The sequence below is a fragment of the Neolamprologus brichardi genome, chromosome 19 (assembly GCF_056152115.1).
Source record: "Neolamprologus brichardi isolate AB-2024 chromosome 19, ASM5615211v1, whole genome shotgun sequence".
In the NCBI taxonomy this organism is placed as follows: Eukaryota; Metazoa; Chordata; class Actinopteri; order Cichliformes; family Cichlidae; genus Neolamprologus; species Neolamprologus brichardi.
In genome coordinates this window covers 12,971,518-12,997,681 of record NC_142122.1, presented here as the reverse complement: position 1 = coordinate 12,997,681, position 26,164 = coordinate 12,971,518, and the positions used below count along the sequence as shown (strand labels likewise).

Here is a 26,164-nt window from a genome sequence, read left to right as displayed (position 1 = left end):
TCAAATACGAATTCATCGCTCCATAAGACCTGTTGCCACTGATTTTATTTCCAGTTTTTGTGTAATTTGGTATACCTCAGCATTTTCTCACCATTTCTCCTCCTACACAGTGGTTTCTTCATAGTCAACCTTCCACTGAGAGCATTTCTGATGAAGCTTCATTGAACAATGGCTTATCTCTCTGTTCTTTGACACTTCTTTTTTTGTCCTTCACTTGTCCAGTTTCCTCAAAATCTGCCCACCATGTGCCAAGTTTTCAGCTAATACCTCTTCTGGAATCACCTTGGTGTAAAAAATATTTTTGACTCCTGTCAAAACTATGTAATCTTTGGCAGTTTTGAAGGTTCAGCTAAGAAACTGGAACAAATGTGTTTTTGTTACAGGCTGCTAGTAACAAAGTGTCTAAGGACGCTACCAGAGCAGTTGTATACTTTTACACGGTCACGAAAGACTGCTTTGCTGTACTTTTAATACACTCTGGAGGTCGGTCTTATTACTTCACTGGGCTTCATGCACTAAGTGATATAGTCATGTGGCAGCTTAATTCAAAGTTGGTGGTTATAAAAATGTTTTAACCTATTTTCATATATGGATAAGCTTTCATCGTGGACCCACACATGAAATTTAGCCAGAACGAATTTAATTTTTAAACGTTTATTTTAACATGTTTGTATGGGTTTATAAACTCAAAAGACAAACAGATCTGCAGCGGTTGAAACATCTGGACGTTTTAATCCCGAATTAAGTGAAATAAAGAGCTCCCGATGTTTGATAGCACTGCTTTCTTTAATTATGTGGCATTTGGGATGTGGAATTAACTATTACAACGAGCTAGCTCTCAGTGTGAAGCTGTAATAACACGTGAAGCTGCCTGGTTGTAATTATGGAGGTTAAATGACGTTTGCAGTGAACATAAGTAGTTTGGACTTTTAAAAAAAAACAATCCCCTCGTATCGCAAACGACTACGGCTTTAAAGCGAAAGCAAATCAAAAGAGATAAAGCAATACAAAATAAACAAATAACTTTATTTTGCGTCAAAAACTGTACTGGAGCGTCTCCGTATTCAAACTAAGCCCTGTTTAAATTTCAACAATTGCATTCCTTCTCTTGTCTCCTTCAACAAACAGGAAACACTCGTCCTACAAAAAATGACTGGCGCTCGGTTTTAACCAATGACGTTCCACCACAACCTCCGCTCAGCCAATCGACGTAGAGAAGAAGGGCGGAACGTCCTGTAATGTGATGCAAATTCGACGGTCAAGCTTGTTAGTCCCACCTTTTTGTGTTTCCCGCACCGTCAATCAAAATAGAAAAAAAATCGACCCGAATTCGCCGATCAACACTGGCCCGCCTTTGATAAAATAATCATGTTCGGAGTTTAGTTGATCCGATAATCCCCCGGGTTACTACCACTCACGCTATGACTGGTACGTAAACGTTCAGCACATCGAAGCGTGCAGCTAATCGGTGAGTTTGTGAGAGCTGGAGCTGAGCGAGCTACGTCTTTTTATCTTTAGCTCTGCTGCTAACGAGCTCGATATGGTTAGCTGACTGAGCTAGCTGGCTAGCCACGGAGTTGACAAAGTAAACAGTCGAGCTCGGCCCCCCAAATTTCTTCAGAACCTCCGCTGCAAAGTAGAATTTCGCAGTCGGCTCCTTTTGGGACCGGAGAGTGGGGATGCTTTGCGGGCTTTTCTGGCAGGCAGGAGTTGAAGATTACAGAGTTTTGCTGAGTTTCCCCCTCTCTCCCTGCTAGCGCCAGAGCAGCCTCTGAAACAAGGAGAAATGGCGTCCGCGGACGTGGACAGCAGTCAAAGCGAGTTTCTGCAACCCGGCGGCGCCGCGGAAACACAGGTATCCGACATTTTCTAGCTCGTCTTTCTCGCTCGCTTTCGATTTCTCGGTTGTGTTTTGTTTTGGGAGCATGAAGTTCACAGGTTTTAACATTTTGATGGCATGGGGAGAAAGCCGTACACTTCCTGTGTTCCCCTCAATAACGGCCACCCACTTTACCCCTGTAAAACCCGCCCATAGTGGGTAGGACACTGAAGTCAGTCACTTGGGTCGGCTCGCTGGAAGATAGCCGGTGTACCTTGGGCTCGAAGGATGCAGGGGTGGGATAATGTAGCACGGATAGCGTCCATAATCAAAACAGTAGCTTGCAGTTGTGTTGTAATGGCCACCCATCCCCCACACCCTGCTCTCGGCTGTATCTGAGCCTGCTATCTTCAGTCTGTGTATGTGTGCTGGTAGTGCTCACATCTTTCTTGTGACTTTAAATGCTGCATGATCTACTCCTGCCCGTGCTCCACTTGTTCCTTTTATGCATCTGCACAGTTTCTGAATCCAAACCTGATTGGTAGACAATAGCCAGACTGTGATCTAATCTGAAGCTGAGAGGAGTCACTGTCTCCCTGTTGGAAGTGTGATCTGTCCCTGTTAATGTGACTTTTGATTGTGCTCCCAGACGACAGATATGTCAGCCATTCAGCTGACGGGCTCAGATCGATGGGAGGTGTTGACTCCCGTATCGGCTGGGAAGGAAGACCAGGGAGTTGTTCACATTCCAAACTCGGGGATTATCACGTCCAACGGGCAGTACGTGCTTCCTATTGGGAGTATTCCCAGCCAGCCCATATATGTTACAGCAACCGGGAGTGAGGCTGCAGCAAATGGAGTGTCGGGCATTCAGTATCAGGTAAAGATGAACAAAGAAAAACATATAGATCAGAGCACTCCTGCATAGGTGATCAGCATACTCAAAGCTGTCTCCCCCCCGCTCTGTCTTTCAGGTCATCCCTCAAATTCAAAATGCAGATGGGACACTTGCAGGATTCCCCACGCAGGGTTTGGATGACGGTACGGGGCAGATTCAGCTACTCCAAGATGGCAGCCAGGGCAGCATTGGAATCAGCTGTGCCACGACGGCAACCACAGATCTCTTGACACAGGCGGGGCAGGTTCAGTCGATCCAAGGCGTTTCGCTAGCTGGAGGTTCGGCGTACACGGGCACCATGCCTGTAGGGCTTCCTGGCAACATAACATTCGTCCCTATAAACAGTGTGGATCTGGAGTCGCTGGGGCTGACCGGAGCTCAGACGGTCCCCATCGCAACAGGAGTCACACCTGAAGGCCAGTTGATAATGAGCAGCCAGGCTCTCGAGACCCAGAACCAGGACACCGGAGCCAAACAGTCGCTGGTCACAGTGAGTGACCCGAGCGCCAACCAAGAGCTCTACGTGCCAACGACCACAACCACTTCCTCTTCCAACTCCGCCCAGCTTCCTGAGACCATCGACGGCACAGGAGTTCTCACCCAGGCGACTGCCGTGTCCGCAGGCGTGTCTGATCTGTCGTCCTCGGAGAACTACAACTCCCACAACCACCTGCAGCAAATCCAGGTCAGCGTGTGTGGCTTTAGCAGCATGTCATGTGAATGTGTGTCATGCCCAATGGTCTCTGGAGACATTTGATTACAATTTAAATTATAAGTGAGCAATTTAATAAAATTAAGCAATCTCAAAAGGAAAAGTTTTTGGTCTGCACTAAAGCCAAGTGGGCCCTGGAATATCGTCATTCCTGAAGACTTATTTGTTGCAAGAGTTGGCAGATTCCTAGCTTTAGTCATACTGTTGCCAGTTTAATGGGAAGGTTTTGCACAACAACCCCACAATACTTAGAAAACATTTGTTAATTAAAAGATACTAAAGAAAATCCATAATAATAGTAATAATAATAACCTGTAAAGTAAACACAATTTAATAACTTTGTCGTCACTAGCAACAGAATGTGAAAAATGACACCCAGCCCAAGTAATGAGGGGTTAAGCAGATTCTTCTAATCACCCCAAGGCCAATAATGTCTGTAAGGCACTGCTTTAAAGTGTGCATTTAAAGTTTACAAATTCCTCTTTATGTTTGTTGAAGTTTTTACTGTGACTGATGTGTATCACAGAACATATTTTGGCCAAGACCACCTGGTGGTTCCTATGGAAACGCACCAAGAACCTGGGCTCGACTGAGGACTGAAATCATGTTAAAATGATTTAGCTGGCTAAAGTCATTTGATTGCACAACGTCTCTATTATTTCAGCACAGTGTGTCATGCTAGCAGTCAACTAAAGCACTTATGAAACAGTTACTCACAGCTGTCTGAATAATCAACATCCAACTGCAACACAAATGCATTCACAAAAATATTGTGGTCTCAACTCATATTTGGAAATTTTTTAAATCACTGCACACGGACACATACTGATCACACTTTTCCTGTTCTTCCTGCTGATGGTTCCTCTCAGTCTGTTGCTGATATCCACTTTCTTTTCACTCGAAAAATGCAGTTCTTTGGTTTGTCAGGCCATAAAAATGTAGCTTTGTGTACTTTCATCAGTTCTACTTTAGATCAGAGCGCTGCAGTGCATCTCACATCTGTCTTTTTAAAATTTTGGGGGGATTATTTCTAGTAGATGTGATTGACAAGAAGGCATCTGCACATGATACAAAGCAGAAGGGCCTAAAAGTGCACTGCTGATAGTAGGTTTGGTTAATTTTTTCATGCACTTGTGTTATTTGGGCCTTTACATAAAGCGGTAATGTGCAGTTTCTCCACTGCAGAAAGTACTGCATTCAAAAAAAAAAAGAAGGGGGAAACGTATGAATTCGACTTTTTTGGCCCTTGTTTAAAAGTTATTTATTCCTGCAGGTGTCATCCTCCAATGCCACCACTATCTCACAGCCCATTTTGCAGCTGTCTGGGGACAGTCAGGCCCAGGTAGCCCAGGTGGCTCAGGGTCAGGACCTGACTGCAGGAGCAGGTCAGACTCTACAGAGCGTGCAGCTGGTTAACCCTGGGACCTTTCTCATCCAGGCCCAAACTGTCACTGCTACTGGACAGATCCAGTGGCAGACCTTCCAGGTAAGTTCAAGGGGCTGTTTTGCTCTTTCAGGTGAGCTTGCTTTGCTATAAGATTCCTAAAAACATCTGTTTTCTCTCTTAGGTTCAGGGTGTCCAGTCACTCCAAGGACTTCAGCTGCCCCAGGGTCAGGGCCAGGCCCAACAGTTGACTTTAGCCCCAGTCCAGACCCTTCCCCTGGGCCAGACAGGCCAGGTCAGCCTGCCCAACCTCCAAACAGTCACAGTTAACTCTGTAACACAAACTGGGGTCCAGTACTCGCAGGGAGAGGATGCAAACAGTCCAGCAGGTACAGCCACGCATAAATCACTCCTCATTTCATTCATTTAGTTAATCCCTTACAGTTTCTTAAATCTCCCTCTTTCATTCCGTTTTCCTCTGCTCAGGTATCCAGATAAAGGAAGAGCCAGACTCTGAGGAGTGGCAGCTGAGCGGGGATTCCACGCTGAACCCCAGCGACCTGAACAACCTGCGTGTTCAGATGGGAGACGAGGACATGGAGACGCCGAGCGGGGAGGGCAAAAGGCTCCGCAGAGTCGCCTGCACCTGCCCCAACTGCAAAGAGTCCGGAGGAAGGTGGGCCTCTGAAAACACACACACACACGCCATGAATAACAGGAGGTGCTGAGCTCACCTTTGACCAGCAGAACAAAAAAGGAAACACTAGTAAATGCAAAGTTTGGAAAATGGAAGCACTTCACTTCCCTGATCTCTTTTATCTTCACTCTCCCTCGTTTCCACAGGGGTTCAGGTATGGGGAAGAAGAAGCAGCACATCTGCCACATCGCCGGCTGCGGCAAGGTTTACGGGAAGACATCCCACCTCCGAGCTCACCTGCGCTGGCACAGCGGCGAGAGACCCTTCGTCTGCAACTGGATGTTCTGTGGGAAGAGATTCACCAGGAGCGACGAGCTGCAGAGACACAGGAGGACGCACACAGGTGAGATCACCTGTCGACACGCCTTTTGTTTTGAAATTTGAAAAAAAAAGAAAGAATGACAACAAAGTAACAGTTTTATGGTCGGAGCTCATGTGGGGATCGCGTTGCTGTTACAATGTTACAGTTACAAAATGTTTTCATGTCTGCTGCTGCTGCTGTCCAGAGCTTTTGTTTGCAATCACGCAATGTTCAGCAACGAGGTGTGAAACACGAAGAGAAAAAAAAGTGAGAAACCGACACTTCACAGCAGATCATCAGCGATATCAGTTTTATTTTATTTGTAGTTGAAATGAATTTAATCAGCTAATAAACACTTGAAATTACATCATCGTTCATCTGTGCAGTTAAGTAGCAGATAATCTCAACTCAGCACGAAGTATTATTATTAAATCATTTTAACGAGGCTGCCGTTGCTGTGATAAAGCCTGAGATGTAGACGGGGGCTGTGATGACAAACTTGTGATGTGTGCTTGTCCTTAATTGGTTAAACGACAACTAGAGTCAGGCTCTGATTTCTTTAGAAATCTGACCCCATTACTGCGATCACATTTCTATCACAATGATGCAATATGTGACCGTCTGTCATTAATAAATCATTAGATCCATCAACAGTCTTCCAGCAGTATTAATGTAGAGGTGTAGCTGCTCAGTCTTGCTATCTTGGTAAAGCCTTTGGGTTCCTTTTTGGCTTTTATTTTGAAAACCTTCTAAGTCGGTGAGGGAGGAAACCAAAGTTTAATTTCAGTGGTCACCAGGACAGAAGCACCAGTAAAGTGTGTTTTTTCATACTTTTCCCATTTAGATGTTGATTGGCTCCTTAGGGGCAGGCATGGGACAAGTTTTAATTATTCGATTAGGGAGCGCTTTAGCTATTTTCAGAGAGGAAAGTGGGAGGAGAGAGACGGGAAAGGATCTGATCCCAGATTTTGCATTGAGTCTTGGGTCATATGGTCACCTGCTCAACCAGGTGATGTCGTGAATCTGAGTAGATGGTGATGAAGGCTCTTGCTCATGTGGGCCACCAAGAATCCAGTGGTCACGATGAGTGAGATCCACACTTCCTTTGAGGAGATGGAAGTTCAGTGTAGAATCAGATTAGAGATTTATGGTTTTAACATCACATATTTTTTAAGATGTATGGAAGAGAGGAAAGGTCACATGACCTCGACAAGGGCTGCAAATCAAGTTGCGTTGCAATAAAGTTGCTCTGTTGCATCTTAGTGAGGTAAGGCAACTCATTAACGGCATCCCTATTGTCCAGTGTGCAGCATCATCATCATGCTGTAGGGATGTTTTTCTTTCTTTTATTTGCTCAAAATCAAGATTCATCTCAACATGCTTTATATTGTGAGGTAAAGGCCCTAAAATGTTATGACTCTAAATTAATATGATGCTGAAAACTATTTAACAGTTACACTAAGAAGAGGGTTAGGAAAGGAAATGCTTAAAATGGGGTCCTGAGTAGGCTCGGGGGAGCTGTCCCCACTGCTAAGTGAAGGATGTGATGCTAGAAACAAGCAACAAAGTCTCCAAATGCTGCGGTTCAGTTAGTTGCAGACAAAAATGTGCGTCGCCACTGATGTGTGCTTGTTGGACCCTGCAGGGGAGAAGAAGTTTGTGTGCTCAGAGTGCTCCAAGAGGTTCATGCGGAGCGACCACCTGGCCAAGCACATAAAGACTCACCAGAATAAAAAAGGCGGGGTGCCCCCCTCCACGTCTCCGCCCACCTCCGACGCCATCATCAACACGGACGGAACAACGCTCATCCTCCAGGCCACCAACGCGCACGACCTTGTAGCCAATCAGGAGATCCCCTTGCAGCTGGTCACAGTGGCGCCCGGCGAGGTCATGGAATGAGGGGGTGGGTGGGGGTTGATGTGGTGAGGTGGCTTTTTGAGAACTGGCCTATCAAAAGGGACCTCTTGGGCTTTTCTCTTCCCCTCTTCCCCCCTTTTTTTTCCTTGTTTTGTTTTTTTACATATGAATATATACCTAAATGTATATGACAAATATATATATTTTAAGTAAGAGTTATCTTGACTTTATGTTTGTTTTTTGCAGTCTTTTTATAGGCGGGCAAAAAGAAATAACATTAAAATGTGTTTGCTATGTACACACGCTCACACACACTCACACACATTAACACTCAAAACACGACATGAATACTCAACACGATGAAATGCCTTATTTTGTATTATACTCTTGTATAAAATGCTGGAGGTGCATGTTGGTTTTTTGTTTGTTTTTAAAGAAAAAGCTTTGCAGATGATGTAACTGTAACGGGGGTAAATGTGTTTGTGAAATCGGACCGAGGGAAAAGGAAGCCGTGGAAACTCTCGGGGAGAGTCATGACAAATCTGAGCGCCCTGTTTGAAGCGGCGCGGCGTCCACACCGCTGCCTTGATTTGTTTTTTTGTTTTGTTTTTTTTAAAGTAGTTTTTAAATGTTTTTTGGAAGTGTGCTGATTCGCTTTTTTCCTGAGAGAAAAAAAATCCAGCAGTCTGGTACCAGACTTCACTGTCGTCGTGCTAAAGGTAACCAGCTGCTCACAGGGGCTTCGCGTTTGGCGTTACAGACTTTAGTAAGACAGCAAATCAGGTTATTTTCCAGCCCAGTCAGGGCAGCGGTGCTGATGTCACGCCGTGCGCTGCTCGACGCAGAGCACGGGCGCAGCTGGCTGGTCAGGTTAAGATGACAGTGCCACCATTAACCGGTTTGAAGTTTGCATTTTTGCCTCAAGGACGAGGGGAGGGGAGGCGGAAACAAATGCAAGCAACTTCTTTCAGCATCTGTTTTCATGAGCTTGATGCTTGTCAACATTTAAAGAAACACCACATCCTTTTCTTTTTCCTTCTTTGGGGGGTGGGTTAATTCTCGTTATGTTTCAGTTCTCCGCGTCTCTTTGCTGGTCTGCGTGTCGTCTATGTTGAAGCCACACGATGATGGGAATCATAGGTTTTAAAGCGTTCTGGGTTATTGTTTGTTGGCTGCAGGAGGAGTCTGCACACACCAGTGTTGCCATGTGAAGAAAACGGATGCATCAAATCGGCCTCATTAAGGGCGGTTCTACTTTTTTTTTCTTTTCTTCCTGCTTCTTTTTGTGTCATCACATTCCAGTTGCACGCCACACGCTGTGGGATTCGTTTTGCAATAACCGCTCTGTTGGTAATTCTGGCCAGATGTCACTCAAGTGAAAAAGCAAAACAATCATGCCATTGTTTGTGTTTTTATTTTTTATTTTAATTGATGTAATCCCTTTGTTTGTCCTCATCTTTGTAGCATTCATTTACATGTATATTATCTTATTTTCACATTGTTCATAGAAGCCATTAGTTAACTGAATTTTGTTGTATCAAAACCTTATTTTAAGTGATTTTTGTTTTTTTTAAAGAATTGGTGTAAAAATTGAATGTTACCTTTTTGTAAAACCTTTTTTCAAATGGATCACAATAAAAGTCTGAAACCTTCCAGTAACAGGTTTTGTGTGTCGGGGGCAGAAATGGGACGCCCTGCACCAAGAGAGTTACGCTTTAGAGAGTGTGTAGATGCTGATGGTTGGTAGAGGTAAGGTTTTAGATTGGTGCAGGAAGTGACATCACTACTTTGTCATCCAGGAACTACCTACACAGTCTAGCCATTGGCCTGGATAATCAGTCTGATGATGCCATCCTGGTAACACCAGCACAGCCTGTGGAGGTCTGTGTGACTGAAGGATATGAATCCCCCAGATCACCACTGACCCACTGCCAAACCTGTCATGCTGGATGATGTTGGAAGCAGTGAAACATTTGCCCAGCTTCTCCACACTTTCAGAGTGAATCTGCTCTCCACATGGGAGAACGGAGTCCCAGCAGCAGACCGGCCAGTTCTGGTGTTCTGTCAAGCTGCGCAGTGCTGGGGTGAAAAGGTCCCACAAAGGGACGTCAGGCCCTCACACCACCCTCGTGGACTCTGATTCAGACAGCCTGCACATGAATAGCTTGCTGGAGGTCATGTTGTAGGGCTCTGGCAGTGCTCCTGTTCCTCCTTGCAGCTCCTCCACACTCTTGAGGCTGTGCTGGGAGACACAGCAAAGCTTCTTTTGACAGCAAGCATGGGCTGCAGGTACTGCCTCATGCTGCCAGATGTGACAAGGACACTAGGCAAAACCAAAACTAGAGAAAAAGCAGTCACGAGGGCTACGGGGGCAGTCTGGTTGTTGCCTCTGATGTCACTTTGATTTGCACCAGAGCAGGTGATATGGACTCACAGTGGTTCATGCTTCCTACCAGGACAGAATGATATCCCTGAAGTTTAACGGACTTGCTGTTATCATGTGATCCAATGTATACTTTTTCAGCAGTGTACTTATCTGGCTGCTAACTAGCTTTCTCACCAGGGATAGGAGAATCTGCACAGGATGTTAACAGTTAAAGCAGAATATTGTTCAAGTAATCACATGTAAACAAAAATACACTGGACCACCCATTAATCAGAGTTTATTTAACAAAAATATCTGACAGCCGAAACAAGATGAAGATGACAAATCCATCGATCTTACCAAAGAACAGAAATCACTTTTGCTTTAAGCCAAATTTTTAAGGCTTCTCTTCCCTTTAGAGTATAACTTTGATCAGCTTCTGACTTTATGCTGCAACATCTGTACCTGAGAGTCACAGTGACAACAATCCTACTGATTTTGATGTTCATTTTCAGGTCAAACACCTGTGGGTGAGAGTTTACAGTGCTTCTCCTTGTTTTCTTTAAAATCACAGCCTTCACGTGAACTTGTATCTTTATGCAATCCAGAGAAAAACCAAACAGCTTCAAATGAGCGAATGCAAAGTGTTCCCAGCACCAGATGTTTGACATACAGCAAATAAACACCAAAATGAACCAGCAATACCATTCTCTGAAGTCCTCCTCCCTTTGTGCTTCTACAAAAGCCAGAACCAGAATCCCAATCAGTGCAAACAGACTGACATCAATTACAGGGAGAAAAAAAATGCGCGATTCGCTTCACAAAACACATCCTCACAGTTTGCACCCACACAGTCACCGAAACCTATAAAAGAACAAAAAACTGGACATTGTTTCAACCAGTCGGTCAGTCTGTCAGCAGTCCCCGAGGCATGAGAGGAGCGTCGTTCTGAAGCAGACTCTTTAAACAGAGTCCAGTTCAGCGCCTCATCGTAGCGAGCGCCTCACAGCTCCGTGTGAGCATCTGGCAGAGGACAGAGGAGAGACACGTTAGCCTGAGTGATTAATGCGGAAAGCTGCGCGTATCGGTTTCTGCGAGCGAGGTGCACCTGTGTCCTGCTGCTTCGCCATGTGGTTCGCTCTGTCTTGGATTCTGGCCTGCAGGCGTTTGATCTCCTGGTCGTAGTCGGTCCACTCTGCCACGATCCTCACCGCAGCCTGCAGCTTGGGCTCTTTGGTCATCGGGTTGTTGCACTGATATTGGGAAAATGAGAAAAAAGACAAAACAGCTCATATCATAGGTCACATAATGTGGTTCGGTAACAAAAACAGGACGCAGCATCAAAACTGATTTATGTCCACCTATAAAATGACTATTTAAAACCTTCATGGCAAGGCTGAGATGGTTTGGACATGTGCAGAGGAGGGATAGTGAATATTCTGGGCAAAAGATATTAAATATAAAACTGCCAGGCAGGAGGAAAAGAGAAAGCTTCATGAATGTAGAGGAGGACAGGCAGAGAGTTTGTGTGACCGAGGAGGATGCTAGGGACAGGGTGAGATGAAGGCAGATGGTCATTCTCATTCTTAAGCCTGCCTGCCCTCTAGTGGCTGTTAGGATACATGGGAATCTTTAGAAAACTGCCATCAATCCTCTGTAACTCTGACAAACTGTACAGAAAACAGTTAAATAAAAAGAAGCATTTTTTTTTACCAGATCTATCGTTTTGGCGCTCTTCTTGGAGCTGTCATCACACCAGGTCTCACACCACAGCCACTCCTGAGGTAGAGACTTTATGGGCACCTGGTGGATCATGTTGTTTGGAAGATCCTGGAAAAAAATCAAATCGTATAAACAAACAAACTAGTGAGGAAAAGTGCAGAGCTTAACTAAAAGCAAAGAAGGGAAAACTATTGTTAGGAAGGTTGAAGCATCATGTACAAACAAGCATTAGAAGCAGCATCTGCTTCCCCTGTGTACTTTCACAGTTGGCTGTCTTTATGTTTTCTTTCAGCTGCGTAGTAATCAAGTTGCAATCACAGACTACCGTTTGTCCTGTCGCTGTGCTCAAGGACATCAGAGCCTGAAATGTAAAAGCTGCTGAACAATGCCGCAATCATAAAACCAGCGATGCGCTGTCGTGAAATCAGAAGCAGAGCAGAACACGACGAGTAAACACGAGCGGTGACAAGGAACAGACGCACACTAACGCGAGGCTGCTCTAAAGTCTTCACTGAAAAACTGGAGAAGAGTGTTCAATCAATCTAAAAACATATGGCTGTTTTACATAAAACACGTGGCTCTGATGTCACGTGTACATAAAAACATAAATGTAGACAGTGAGTGAAGAGAGCGTCAGACCTGGTCGAGGTTGGAAAGGCTGTTGGGGTCTTGGCTGAGCCCCTGGTACTGTCCTCTGAGTCGATCTCCTGCAGCTATTTTCCTGAACTTCTTCAGATCGACGACGTACAGCGCGCTGCAAACGATCGTAACACGTGAAAGTTGCAGGAAAGCATGTTAGCAGATAGTTGATGTTAAATGCTGCTGAAACTTGATCGCGACACTGGAGGTGAGCGATCAGCGCCTACCTGATGTGGTATTTGCGTCCAGCGAGGTGGCTCGCCCAGTATCCAGACTTCCAGAAGCGGTATCCGTCCATCTCCCTGCGGCTCTCACAGAATGGAGTGTATCCGTACGGAGCTCCCTCCAGGTCGAAGTCACGCAGCTCCTTCAGGTCTGTGCGCACGATCTGAAGCAGAGGAGGAGGTGTGAACAGCTTAGCTGGCACCAAACAGTAAAAATAAAAAGTAGAGAAAATATCTCACATAAAAAAAAGAAAAAAAATGAGTCTAGGAACTCATGTGGAGCAAAACTGAGTGTGCACTTCCAAACTTTTCTATAAAACTACTTCCAAACCTTTTAGCACTTCATGGCAGTCATGAGGAATATTATATTTAACAAGTTCTCTGAAGCTGACAGTTTCCTCCTTTACTGAATAGTAAAAGAACAAATACTTGGACAGATGCAGGATGAGTGACTGTGTTTGCACAGCTACATGTGAGCAAACCTGGTCAGCATCCACGAACAGGATCTTGTCGACGGCCAGAGGGAACAGCACGTCCAGGAAGAGGATCTTATAGCCCCAAATGATCCTCTGCTTCTCTGTCTGCTGGTGTAACCAGCGGGGCCACTTATACTGGACCAGCTCGTACTGGAAGCCGTATTCCTTCGCCATGTGGGGGATAAACTCCTGAAAGATGGTGACACACAAGAACAGAGCTGTCAGCATGTGCACACCTCATAATTTCCCCTTTTGACAATATGGGGCCATAAATAATTAAGGTTTAAATTCATAAACAGGCTGACAGCTGACCGACAACTGACCTCTGACAGATTTAATGAAAATGGACTTAAATATCCAAAATGCAAAATTAAATAAACACACATGTAAGACCAACCCCCCCCCAAAAAAACAAACAAAAACAAAACACGCATGCTAACTTCAATAGACAGCAAAACTGGCTTTGCTATGCCACTCTATGAGGTCATAGAAGGACACAAACTGCTCCCGGCCAATTGGCAAAGATCAGGTTGTGTGGATGTGACGGTTAGAGACATTATTGCACGGACCAATCAGTAATGGCCTAAAGCATTTCAAACTTCACTGTTCTTCATCAGAAAACTCTTACATCTGTAACATTGAAACTAAGAGTGGTAAGCTTAATGAAACTCAGTCATTCTGTGGTTGAATAGTTGCTCTAAATGTTGAGTTTTGTGTTGTTTACATAGGATTTCTAGAAATTAGTGAAATATGTGGCAAGACAGATGATTTTGTAGGACAGCAGAAATCAAAAGTAAAGTGAATGCCACATGTTTGTATAAAATTATGCAGTCATCTACTGAGGAATGAAACTCATTCATAGAATTTTTTAAGTGAAATAAGTATGATTACACTCAGTTTTAGCAGATTTTATTATTCTTAAATTGTTTATATATATATTGATGTTTATTTTTAACTAAATCATATTTATGGTAACAGTGATCTACCAATTTAATATTTGTGATGTATTTAATTTTCACTGAATTACTTTTTGTTGAATTCACATTTATTATGACAATATTTTTTCTACACTTTGCTGTTACTGTTTTTGCTTCAAAGCAGGCTCAATATTGACTTAAAAATAATCTCTTTTCCTATTGCAGCCGTCCGCTTGGTTCTTTTATTGAAAGAAGGCTGTTGCTGTGCCGTGCTACAGAAATAGCACAAGCTGCTCGATTCAGTGTTTATGAATGGGCTTAAATCTTTGAAGACTAGTATAAATGTTTGGTGCAGTCACATCAAAGCCACATTAGATAGATCTGACACAGAAGTGTAATTCACATTTCAAACCGTCTACGGGTGAAATAACCGCTGGCGGGACCTGACAAACTTTTCTAAGCTTCCGGGCGAGCAATTGAAGCAACAACCAATGAGAGAGCAGGATACCGCTGACTGACACATGACCCGACAACCAGAGCCTGGAACTTCCACAAGGGATCAGCCGTCAGCTTCAGAGTGTTATTCAATAACACTCCGGTGGTTTCACCGCTAACAAATGGGTTTCAGGTGTGACGCTTTGTGGGCACAAAAAATGTCCAGTTAGTGCTTCTCAAACGTTCACTGCTGTGTTTTACATGTGAGTAACTTCAGACAACTTCCTGACCCAATTTTCCTGAAATAGTCCAGAGGTCATGTATGAAAACAGCGTCAGTGAGGTGGTTGTTACATTTCTTCACACTAGCTGCACTCGGCAGCTTTTATGGTGAGAACATAAGAGAAATGCTCCTTTGGTCCTATTCTGTCAGAGTACTGTACCGTGGGTGTACTGTGCTTTAAACAAATAACATGTTTTTTAGTGAAATACTAAGTACATCCCACATTTCTCTGTTTTCCTGCAAGCAAAGGTTGTTACGCTCGTGTTAAAACATGCAATACATTCAGCATCCTATCCACTAAACTGCAGCACCTTCAGAAGCCAACAGTATCACCCACACAAATTATTTTTAGACATAAAAACTAAAGAATATTTAAAAGAAAAATCAGGGAGTAATCCGATCCCTGCTGCACGTTTCTGCTTGAGCTTCACATCGATGTTGGACAGAGAAAAAGCTGCAGCCATTGGAGAAGATTTCCACATCAGTGACGAGATTCCAGCTGAGTTTTAAAGAAACACCGGAGGCAAAAAATTGAATAAAATAAAGTAAAATCCTACCTTAAAAGTGGGAGACAAGTAGTTCTTGAGGAACCAGAACTTGACGGGAGTTTTGGTGTGCTTTAGAACTGACAGCATCATGATTCTGAGAGAGGAGGACGACAGTAAAGTAAAAAGACTGGTGGCAACAGAACTGGGAAGAAAAAGACTCTAAAATCAAAAGTATAAGGAAGAAGCAGGGATGTTCGCTTTCAAGGATTTTTGGCTGACACACCAATCCCCTTTCTTTGCTCGGTCACATCTCTGACACCCACCTGAGGAACCTCTCGTACAGATGCCCCGAGGCCACAGAGAAGATGTTGATCGTATCTTCCTTGTCCTGCTTAGGCTCTTCAGTCTTGCCTCCACCCGTGAAGCCTCTGAAAGACAAAATGAAAAGCGATTATTTGACAGTTTGGAACATTTGAAAATTAAAAATGAGATCTGTTTTGAGCTGCACCTGGTCAGAGAATTCCAGAAACCAGTGTCGTTCTCCTCCATCCCATCACTTAGCAGCTCCTCGCTGAACTTGTCTGGCTTCTTTTGGACCTGATCAACACACAATCATTACTCAGTCAGTCACAACATACTGTGGGAGGAGAAAAGAAGAAAATCAATTATTCTGTTTAAAATATGAATCAAATATCATATGACGTGGTTTTGATTCAGGACTGAAACTTACACAAAACATTAGTGGTTGAGTTTTTACTCGGACTTAAATTTTGTATCGGCTTTAAGATCACACGAGATCGCATGTTCGCATGTTGCCATGAGTTCAAGAGTGCAATTCTCTAAATATTAAGTCAAAGTGCTTCAGGTGATTGCTTTCTTACACAGCTTTGCTCTTTGGGCACATTATCAAAGCTAATGCTAAGCTAATGCTAAGCTGCTGCGGCGATGTTTCTTTCAAAAACACGAGTAATCCACCGAGTCTCAGGACCCTCAGATTCTGGGAGCAGAGCTGCAGACACGGGGTGGATACTGGGCCAGATGTCATATTTATGAAAGACTTTCACAGTAGTTTAGTCACAAAAGCTTTTCATCTTTTTATCGTAAATTTTGAAAATAGAATTGTAGACAACAGACAAGTATAGTCTCTTGTTTGTGCCGTTGTTGGTTCACCAATTAGCCACAGAGAAGAGCTAACAACAAAGAGCTGAAGTGATAAACAATGAAGTTTCCAAGATAGTCACTGTCTGTACTTTTCATGCTGCATCTTCCCTGTCGGTCATGGCAGGTTCAGCGCCTGCTTCTGCCAGAGGCTACTTCCTGTTAAAGGGGGTTTTTCCTTCCCATTGTCACCAAGTGCTTGCTCATAGGGAGTCTAATATTGTCGAGTCTTTAGATTACAATATGAAGTGCCTGTCGCTCCCTTCCCCTCCCAGCCCACTTGTCAACCAATTAGCATTCAACCTACACAAAGCATCATCCACACCTATTGTTGAAAACCACTCTCCTGCAAAAACCTCCACTCATAGACACAACAGCAGGTCGACAACCTGAGAGAATAAAAGCTGACAACATAATTGGATTTTACCTATATTTTTGCCTAGGAGATGAGACTGTATTTACCACACAGGGGTCAAGGGGCATAAGCAAGACCTGGAGTGAAGACACTGTTCACTCTGGCAGCCAACATTACAAAAACTGGCATGCGTTGCTTGTGGCTAACCTTTAGAGTAAGTACAGTGAGGGAATAAAGGTCGACTGTGAGGCAGCTGCTCCTTCTTTGTTTGAGGAAGGGCCAAACAAGCTGTTTAGTGGGCATTATGGAAATGTGTTACACAGTGATGTAGATGAATGGTGGAAGACAATTTTGAAGCATACTTTTGCAACTTCTCAGAATTTTTGAGAAGACGAACACGAACAAAACACTATAAATCCCACTAAAGCCCAAAACTTATAATATGGGCTTTTTAATGTGAAAAACAAAGAGGTGAGAGAAGCTTAATGTGTATGTGCTTTTGTCTGTAGTTGAAAAATGCACTGGCACGTGGGCACATCTGTCATATGCAAATACCGCTTCAAAGTCTGATTTTACTTTAGTCATCTTTGCACAAATTACATATTTATTCAGCTCAAAACGGCTCAGTTCAGACTGCAGTTTCTGCTTCTCGTTAAAATTTATGAGAAACCTGAGAAATTGAGCAGTCTGGATATTCTGCTCACTAACTTTCCATCCTGGATTTATCCAGCTAACAGTGCTGAAGGGCAGATTCCTGCCACTGCTTCTGTGCTTTTGTGCCAGAAAGACGTCACTGCATTGCAAGTGAACCGACCTTGACTTTAATGATTCTGCTCTTGAAATTGTTCAGCACGACTACAATGTCGTCCGAGTCCGCCGGAGAGTCTGTGCCGTCATGGCTGCAACAGAAGAAAGAAATGATAATGAAAACATTAGAAGAGAGATTTTCAGATTAATTTATAAAACCAGGAGCAAAGAGGAGTGGCTGACATTTCATTTATGTGACAGAATATAGCCAATTCTGAACATTATTACCTGTAAATCTTGTAGATTTCATCAGAGCGCCCTTTCCTTAGCTTTAGGATCCAGGCGCCTGGGTTGGCTTTGAGCTGAAAGTAACCCTGCAGAGCAGAACAAAGGAGATTTACAGTTTCAGGCTGAGAGAATATTAATGTCTAGGAAAGTAAAAAATATGTTATTTATCAAGTAGAAAAGCATTAAACTATAACAAATCAAAGCTGTGTTATAGAGAGGGTCGTGCTTTGAAGCGATTACCAGGTTTGCCATGACGATAGTGTCCACGATGACGGGCTCAGACTCGGTTCCCAGGGTGAACTGAAGGCCACGTGGAGGCTGACCCGAACTGACGTCAAAACAATGGCCCTCCAACAAAAGGTGCTCCAGCTCATACTCTGCTGCTACAATATTCTCCACCTGCAAACACCGACGCACAGCCAAGGAAAGTTTACTTTATGCAGCCCGATATCAGCGTCCAGGGGCTCCACAGACACACATAAATAATGGTTCCCAAATTAGCTGAAAGTCTCCATGAGGACTGGACTCCAAAATGTTCAGTATATAAGCAATTTATATTATCTATATGTTGTCCAGCCAGTTGAGTTACTGAAACAGCAAAATTAAAGAATTAAAAACAAACAAACAAGCGACCCTGCCTAAAAACAGATGTACTGCTGTACCTCCTGCAGGTAAATGTTGTCCAGATCATATCGAGTGTGCACAGACTCAACCATCCAGCTCTCGGGAGTGTTGAGGTTTAGAGTGAAGAGTGGAGACTGGGGCATGTCCAGGAACTTTGCCATAGGCCCAGGAGAGAAACTACCATCAGCCTGAAACACCACCTCTGGCTCTAGGACGTAACGATAAAAACTGGAAGACAAACACACAAGCAGAAACCAGGTGAACTTTTATATCAGGTGGAGGAGTCTTTACAACACGTCCTGCCTGCTTTAACAGAACAATCCTGACTTGTAGTAAGTGCCATATGCACATGAAGCAACATCAAAAGATTCAGGAACGGTAACAACTTGTTAGCAGATGTCCATATTATTATGCAGTCAATAAACCTGCATAATAATATGATATTTGACTTTAACTAAAGGATAAATGAAAAGTGATGTGGGAGAGGAAATAGAAAGACCATCAAGGTGTTACCAGGATGTACAATTTCAGCATGGAGTACAGAAACTGCTTGTTTTCTCACCTCTTCAGGGGCATTTCTGACAGCTTTGACTGGCAGTTCATGAAGACACGCAGGTTGACGTTTACCAGCTGCTTTATAACCTGCAGGAGGTGCGGAGAGAAAGGTGTTACACAGAACAAAAACAGACCATGTTGGAAATAAATCAACTGGACATACAAGCATGATGGATCACAAATTCAAAGGAGTTATCACAGATAACCTACCAGAAGAAGAGGAGCAAGTTTCTGAGCTTCTCTGGTTACTGGATCTACCACGGCAACAACATCAAAATATACATCTCCCTCTTTGGGACGAATCTTCACAGCACTGCCAACAAACAGCAAATCAACGAGAAAATCAAGCAAACAAAACATATTTAAGACCCTCCTGCTTTCTCCAGAAAAAAGCAAACAAAAAAACTTTAACCGACCTCTTCAAGGTCTCCCTTCTGAAATAAACCATCAAATCACCCTTGTGGAGTACTCACTTTTTAAACCTCTCAACTCAATAAAGAAATCTTGCTCATCTGATTTATACACAGCTGTACCTGTAGCGGTCATCTGCAAAGCCATACTCCACACGGGCTTCTCCTTTAGGCTGAGACGAGAGCAAAGCGTCCACCTTCATCACAAGGTCGCTGGCCCTGAGAAAAATTAAGTGTTAGCTCGACAAGAAAAGTTCATCTGTAAACTTCTTCTTAGAGGAGCCTGAAAATACCTGTCCTCCTCGATTCCAAAATTCTGAACTTTGCTTTTGATGCGCTCTCCAGAAGTCTTTAAGATGATGCTCTCCAAAAGCAGGAAGTCGTCCTGGTTAAACACCTCCGCCTCCTCCAGCGGACCTATGATCTGTCAAGAACAAAACAAAAATACTGACTGAATAACTACAGCAAATGTGGGTAGATGGACATTTTTGAAATCAATATAAGCTATATTTGAACCTATACAACATCTAGGACAGGTTTAAAATTTCTGACTCACTCTTCCGTTGCTGATAACTGCTCTTTGTCCTTTCTTCAGTTTGAGCACATCTCGACAGTAAGCAGCGTGGGAAAGCAGGAAGTCGAACTTGGGAGCCTCATACGCACTTTTAAACAGTGACAAATCCATACCCTGAAGAAAAAAACATAGATATTTTGTAGGCAGCTGACAAAAGGACAAATTAGGAGTAAAAAAAACTACGATGGCTTAGTGCCTTTGCACTAAGGCACTAAGCCATGATCCTGTTTAGATTCTGTGTGTAACCCTCTCACCCCGACAGCGAACTCGCCGACGTCAACACCCTTCTGCAGGGCCGCAGCGGTCTCTTCTTTAGCCATCTTTGTGATGAAGTTCTTGGCATTATTGGCAGTTTGTGTCTGCATGGCGGACCAGATTGCTCTGGTGACGCGGGTCGTCTCAGCAGACACGTCAGCTGACGGGTTGTTGATCATCCCCAGTCGGACGTTGTTGCTGGTTTTCTGTTGTACAAGAGGGGAGAGATGGTAAGCTTCTACAGGCTTTAATGTTCTGACCGTCTATAAGCTAAACTCCACATGAGTATCACTGTAAAAGAAACTATGATACACAGAGTGGACAGTCTCAGTATTAAAACTGGTTCACCTCTTTTTAACAAGCATGTGCATTTATTTGGTTAATGTCACAGACCACGTTTCATTGCTTTGTGTTTTTCTTTGTGCGAAGGAACACAATTACTTTTTGGCATTCTGCCTTTTTGCTTTTCTCTCCTTCAAGTTCTACAACAATAAAGTCATCACTCTTGTGTCTGCACGCTATGATGCTATAGCGAGCTGCACATTAGCCTAGCTGTGTATAAAAGTCTGCAGCAGCCACAGGCTGCAGAATAAAAACATCAAGTAGTAGCTTTATGGAGTGGTTAGGTCACATATCCTTTGTGGAAAAGCTACTTTTGGAAGGTATCAGAATTTGTTTTATACAGTTTACTTGACATCAAAAATTGTATAACAACATTTTAAACAACAGCTCATTTCATACCATGTGTTTGATGGCGTCATAAAGGAGCTGGCGTCCTGAGGGTTTGTCAAAATCTCCCACTACCCAGAAAGTCACAGGACGAATGTAGGCATCATCTGACAACCACAGAAGAAGAAAGACACGAGGTAAGAATAAACAACCACAGTTGTGCTACAGATCAACTTCAGTGGTATTAATGGTGTTGGCAAACAAAGATAATACACTCACTGGCCACTTTGTTAGGTACACCTGTTCACGGTTCATTAAGTTCAAATTTATTTATAGCCCAATATCACATATAGAAGTTCAAACAGCTTCACAGGCATAAAAACATCAAGAATCAAGGTCACTTATTTCTAAAAAAAAACAAACAAGCAAGCAACTCATCAGAAATACACCCACCCACCCACACACACACACACCCACCCACACACACACACCCACACACACAGAGGCATAAGCGTCATTTACCAAACAGACCATAAGAATAGAGAAGAAAGGTCATTTAAGTGACTTTAGCCATGGCATAGTTGGTAGTGTCAGACATACTGGTATGAGAGTTTCAGAATCTGCTGATCTACTGGGATTTTCCCCACACCGACGTCTTAGGTATTTAAAGAATGTAGTCAGAAAAAGAGAAAATACTCAATAAGCTGCAAATTTCTAGGTGAAAATGCCTTGTTGATGCCAGACATTGTTGGAGAATAGCCAGATAGGGTAACAGTAACTCAAAAAACCAAGTATGCAGAACAGATTCTCTGAATGCACAACATGTTGAACCTTGAAACATATGTGCTACAGCAGTGGAACACCACACCGAGTGCCACTCCTGTCAGCTAAGAACAGAAGCTACGCCCAATGAATCAGGATGTTTCACAGCTCAAATCACCTCAAACTGGTTTCTTGAACATCACATGACCGCTCTACTCAAATGAGCTCAATCCAATAGATCACCTGTTTGATGCCATCGTGTTGATATGGACCAAAAACCTCTGAGACTCACTTCCAGCACGTACAAACAATTAAGACAGCTCTGAAGGAACCAGCACCATCAAGCTGTACCTAATAAAGTGACCACTGAGTGCTAAAGTGTTGCTCTCTGCTCCAAATTTTGCTTCCTTATCACACCGTTCAAACTTTTCATGCAGTTACTTTGAAATCATACTGGGTGAACTATCATGCTCTCCCACTGGAACAAACAACGTTATAGTGAGCAGTTACATAAACACATTTTAGTACTCATGCTTGGAGACTGGTGGACAATTATCACATGCATAATTATTAGTCATTTGTGTCCTTTGAGAACTGAACACAGATGGAGGAGTGGTGGTGGATTCACAAACACGGTGCCAACAATGTCGTTAACAGAAAACTGAAAAAAAGAGCAAGTGAGTAGGAGGGGGAATAATGTGGAGAAAAAGGGTGATTACCATGCCTGTTGGTGGTGGTCATCCCTGATGCAGGGAATTTAAAAACACATGAATAAGAGGCGGAAGTGGAGGAGGAGGAGGGGACAGAAGGAGAATACACCAGGAGAGAGTTTAGCTTTGAAATTTTTTATCTTCACAAGTAACAACAAGAAAAAAAATCCACAGGCATGCTTTTCTACTCAGTGATCAGATGCCAGAGTGCTCTTACCTTTCTTTGTCATATAGTTCATGCTGTTGGCCACAGCTGTGTTCTTCTCTACTGTGTCTAGCGTCGAGAAGCGAGCGTAGTCATCTATGAAATAGTTATCTGCAAAACGAGAGAAAAAAAAAAAGGAGTAAAGTATCGATTCTGGAGCAAATGTTTTTATAATATACAAACTTTTGATTACATCATATCTGTACTGCAAAAAACGCCAACAAAATAATAATCATCAAATAAATAGAGATAAATAGTAGCAGTAATGGTTGAAGAATATTTGGAAAACTAACTGTGCTTCTACATGAAGCTTTGAGGTCATCCATGTCACAGACAGCACATTAGTTTCTGAGGATGATCTAAAAAAATTGAGATTTAAGAAACCCTCATACTTACTGGTATCAGACAGATCCAGGTAGGTTCTGCTGGTGGACAACACTCTGGGGTTGATTCGAGGAACAACACTGGGCTGGTTCATGATGAAGTCGACGACATCGTGGTCTGTAGCCAGCTCACCCTGCGAGGGACATGAGAGGAAATGTGCGAGGTTAAAGTAAAAAGTCAGAGTCGTCGCTTTAGCTGCAGAGCTGACAGTCATGCAGGAGGTCCTTCTCTGCAAGATTTCCCTGCTCACAGTTTAAAAAGCACTTCTTAAATGTTAATGGCCTTTCCACTGCAGTTACGGGTGCTTGTTTAGAAAGTTTTCTTTGAATAAGTTTGAGTTAAACATTAAAAGAAAGGAAAGAGAAAAGGTAGGTAGGATGACTAATGCTATGCTGACCAGTAAGACTTCTATAGCCACCAAATTAAATGCTGCTTGCTGTGTTTAAATTCCTTAGAAATCCTTTGAAAGAATCAATTCAAAGATTTGGCTCCTCTGTGTGATGGGCTGACATTTAAAGAGGAAAAATGACAGATGGCATGCTCACAAAGATCCTGCTGAAAAGAGAATTTGTTTTATGACTACAAAGACAGACAGTGTACTTTAGCAAGTTTACTTTATGGTGGCTTAACTTCCGCCTTTAATACTTTTAATTTTACACTAAGATTTTGTAGCAGGTCCAGGAAAGAAAAACCTAATTAAAAGAAAAAGGACAGACAAATAAATATATCTTATGAAGTACTTTTTAGAAAAAAAGATAAAACACATTTTTATTGATAAAAATTAGAATAGATTTGAAGTTTGCTTGTGAAATTAAGGCAAACTATTTTTGCTGAGATGCAAAATGCAGTTTTCTGCATATTGTTCAAAATAATACAAATACAAAATATCAAAAGATGAAACTGAGATATATTATTGGTTGTTTTGAATTAAAGTCCAGCAACAGATTTTTTTTAGAAACTGTGACTGATGCTCTAAAACCTGTATTTTAGAATAACCCTTAATAAAATAATGATATGGCAGATAATGAGCTTTTATTGTAAATGTGATTGTAACTGACCAGGTAGACGGCCCTCTGGTAGAATGAGGTGGTCTCCAGGATTTTCTGCATGGTGACAGTTTCCAGTTCATCCGGGTCCAGCTGTTCACGCTGGTAAGGTATCCCATTGTACATGACCACAGGCAGCGGGCCTACTCCTGTTTGCTCATAGTATGCCCGTCCTTCCTGAAAGGGAAGAAAGAAAGAAATGTTATCTAGTTAACCCTTAATTATTAGGCTCTGCAGTCAGTTTTAGGTCTGACCACTTTAAAAAGGCTGTTCTATTTCTCTTTTAGAACAAAATCACACTTAATATTCTTGCATCTAAAAACCTCTTAAATACATGATACTATTGTACAGTTGCTGCAATTCCACCACATCCCAAATGTGCTCTACTGGATTGAGATCTGATGACTGAAGGTCATCTGAGTACAGTGAACTCATTCTCATGTTTAAGAAACCACTTTAAGATGATTTTACCCCACTGGAAGCAGCCATCAGACGACAGATACTCCACGTCAGATTCCTGTTCTTAGCTGACATGAGTGTGACGCAGTGTGGTCTTCTGTGGTTGCTGCTTCAAAGTTTAACATGATGTGCATTCAGAAATGCTTTTCTGTATACCTTGGTTGTAGCCAGTGGTTATTTGAATTACTGTTGGCTTCCTATCAGCATGAAGCAGTGTGGCCATTCTCCTCTGACTACAACAAGGGTTTTTTCTCCTGATGCTCACTGATTTTTTTTCTCTCCTCTTTTTTCAGACCATTTTCTATAAACTCCGGAGATGATTGCGTGGGGAAAATCTGAATAAATCTCCAGTTTCTGAAATACTCAGAGCAGTCCCTCTGTCACCAAAAACCATCCCTTAGTCAGAGTCACATAAAATAATCTTTCTTCCCATTTCTGACGCTCAGTTGAGTTGGTGCCGTGTGATTGTCTGCTCAGATATGTGTGTTTGTGAGCAGTTTAATGTGTGTACCTAATAAAATGACCAGTATTCATCCACTGATGAATTATCGAACTACTCTTGAGTTGTTCAGTTATCCTTTTATTCTGGTACTACATACAGCTCTTTTGACTGTAATTGTACACTTAGGTTTGCTGTGTTAATAAAAATGTAATTTTAGATTAATAATATGAACAGAAAAAACATTCTGCTCGACTCACCTTCCTGTTGCTGTCATAGCTGGAGTCGGCTCCAAGGACACTGCTGACTTCAACATAGGGAAACTTCTTCTCCAGCACTTTAACTACATCCCCGACACTCAGCCGACCACCAACTGGCACACGGTTAAACATCTATAAGAGGGAGAAGAGAATGGGATGAACAAGTGGAAAAGGCAAGGCAATTTTATTTGTATAGCACACTTTCAGCACAAGGCAATTCAAGGTGCTTTACATGATTAAAATAAAACACAAAAAATAAAAAATAAATCACTATAAAAGTAAAATACAAGAAAACATTTACAATAAAACAATAATTTATATGAAAAATTAAAACAAACAAGTAGAGAGCCATAATAGGATCAGTTACTCAAGTCTAAATAAGTAAGTTTTAATTTTAGACTTCAGTGTCTCTGCAGCTTTGCATTCTCCCGATAGTGTGTTCCAGATGTGAGGAGCATAGAAACTAAAAGCTGCTTCTCCATGTTTAGTTCTGGTTCTAGGGACGGTCAATAAACGAGAGCTGGAGGACCTAACTGATCTGGATGGTTTGTACCATGATAGCAGATCCCTAATGTACACTGGTGCTAACCCATTCAAGGATTTATAAACAAATAAAAGCACTTTAAAGTCTATTCTCTGAGCTACAGGAAGCTAGTGTAATGACTTTAGAACTGGAGTAATGTGCTCTATTTTCTTGGTTCTAGTGAGAACACGAGCAGCAGTGTTCTGAATCACCTGCAGTTGTCAGATTGATTTTTTGGGTAAACCTGTGAAGATACTGTTACAGTAATCAAGGCGGCTAGAGATAAATGCATGGAGGAGTTTTTCTAGGTCTCCTTGTGTCATCAGTCCTTTAATCCTAGAAATGTTCCTCAGGTGATAGAAGGCTGACTTTGTTATAACTTTTATGTGGCCCTGGAGGTTCAGGTCTGAGTCCATTATTACACCTAAATTTCTGGCCTGGTCGGTAGTTTCTAGTTGGACCAGTTTGAGCTGATTACTGATATTTAATCGATCTTTTTTGGGTCCAAAGATAAGTCAGTTTTGT

General features: G+C 42.7%; 2 protein-coding genes across 5 annotated transcripts in view; one reads left to right on the top strand and one right to left on the bottom strand.

Moving 5' to 3' along the window:
• The first annotated feature begins 1,252 nt into the window (after positions 1-1,252).
• LOC102779763 (transcription factor Sp3-like) lies at positions 1,253-9,327 on the top strand. Of its 3 annotated transcripts, none has more exons than XM_006798395.2 (9): positions 1,253-1,428; positions 1,758-1,855; positions 2,469-2,699; positions 2,794-3,402; positions 4,703-4,915; positions 4,998-5,202; positions 5,300-5,489; positions 5,657-5,853; positions 7,457-9,327. In XM_006798395.2, the coding sequence occupies exons 1-9, from the start codon at positions 1,422-1,424 to the stop codon at positions 7,708-7,710; spliced, it is 2,004 nt and encodes a 667-aa protein (XP_006798458.1). In that variant the 5' UTR covers positions 1,253-1,421; the 3' UTR covers positions 7,711-9,327. The 3 variants fall into 3 exon arrangements, with proteins under 3 accessions (XP_006798458.1, XP_035766886.1, XP_035766887.1); XM_035910993.2 differs by having other exon boundaries at positions 1,253-1,468; XM_035910994.2 differs by lacking the exon at positions 1,758-1,855.
• A 977-nt stretch (positions 9,328-10,304) lies between these two features.
• Positions 10,305-26,164, bottom strand: part of uggt1 (UDP-glucose glycoprotein glucosyltransferase 1) — a 31,024-nt gene continuing 15,164 nt past the window's right edge. Inside the window, exons 17-41 of one of the 2 annotated variants that reach the window (XM_087832840.1) lie at positions 25,117-25,248; positions 23,971-24,135; positions 22,925-23,045; positions 22,541-22,639; positions 22,333-22,356; positions 20,924-21,018; positions 20,182-20,388; positions 19,910-20,041; positions 19,647-19,777; positions 19,477-19,572; positions 19,154-19,256; positions 18,951-19,030; positions 18,427-18,616; positions 18,005-18,163; positions 17,765-17,850; positions 17,544-17,628; positions 15,725-15,813; positions 15,540-15,644; positions 15,286-15,370; positions 13,101-13,283; positions 12,622-12,782; positions 12,395-12,509; positions 11,747-11,863; positions 11,142-11,286; positions 10,305-11,056 (exon numbers count right to left, since the gene is read on the bottom strand). In XM_087832840.1, coding sequence (XP_087688966.1) covers positions 11,037-11,056; positions 11,142-11,286; positions 11,747-11,863; positions 12,395-12,509; positions 12,622-12,782; positions 13,101-13,283; positions 15,286-15,370; positions 15,540-15,644; positions 15,725-15,813; positions 17,544-17,628; positions 17,765-17,850; positions 18,005-18,163; positions 18,427-18,616; positions 18,951-19,030; positions 19,154-19,256; positions 19,477-19,572; positions 19,647-19,777; positions 19,910-20,041; positions 20,182-20,388; positions 20,924-21,018; positions 22,333-22,356; positions 22,541-22,639; positions 22,925-23,045; positions 23,971-24,135; positions 25,117-25,248 — 2,925 coding nt within the window. In that variant the 3' untranslated portion in view covers positions 10,305-11,036. The remainder of the gene's footprint in view (positions 11,057-11,141; positions 11,287-11,746; positions 11,864-12,394; positions 12,510-12,621; positions 12,783-13,100; positions 13,284-15,285; positions 15,371-15,539; positions 15,645-15,724; positions 15,814-17,543; positions 17,629-17,764; positions 17,851-18,004; positions 18,164-18,426; positions 18,617-18,950; positions 19,031-19,153; positions 19,257-19,476; positions 19,573-19,646; positions 19,778-19,909; positions 20,042-20,181; positions 20,389-20,923; positions 21,019-22,332; positions 22,357-22,540; positions 22,640-22,924; positions 23,046-23,970; positions 24,136-25,116; positions 25,249-26,164) is intronic. The other variant, XM_087832841.1, reaches the window with a different exon arrangement.

What these genes read in the sequence shown, in the direction of transcription:
- LOC102779763 (XM_006798395.2), top strand. An exon ending in GGATGCAAACAGTCCAGCAG is followed by an intron (nt 5,203 to 5,299) that starts GTACAGCCACGC and finishes TCCTCTGCTCAG; the next exon opens with GTATCCAGATAAAGGAAGAG. An exon ending in ACACAGGAGGACGCACACAG is followed by an intron (nt 5,854 to 7,456) that starts GTGAGATCACCT and finishes TGGACCCTGCAG; the next exon opens with GGGAGAAGAAGTTTGTGTGC.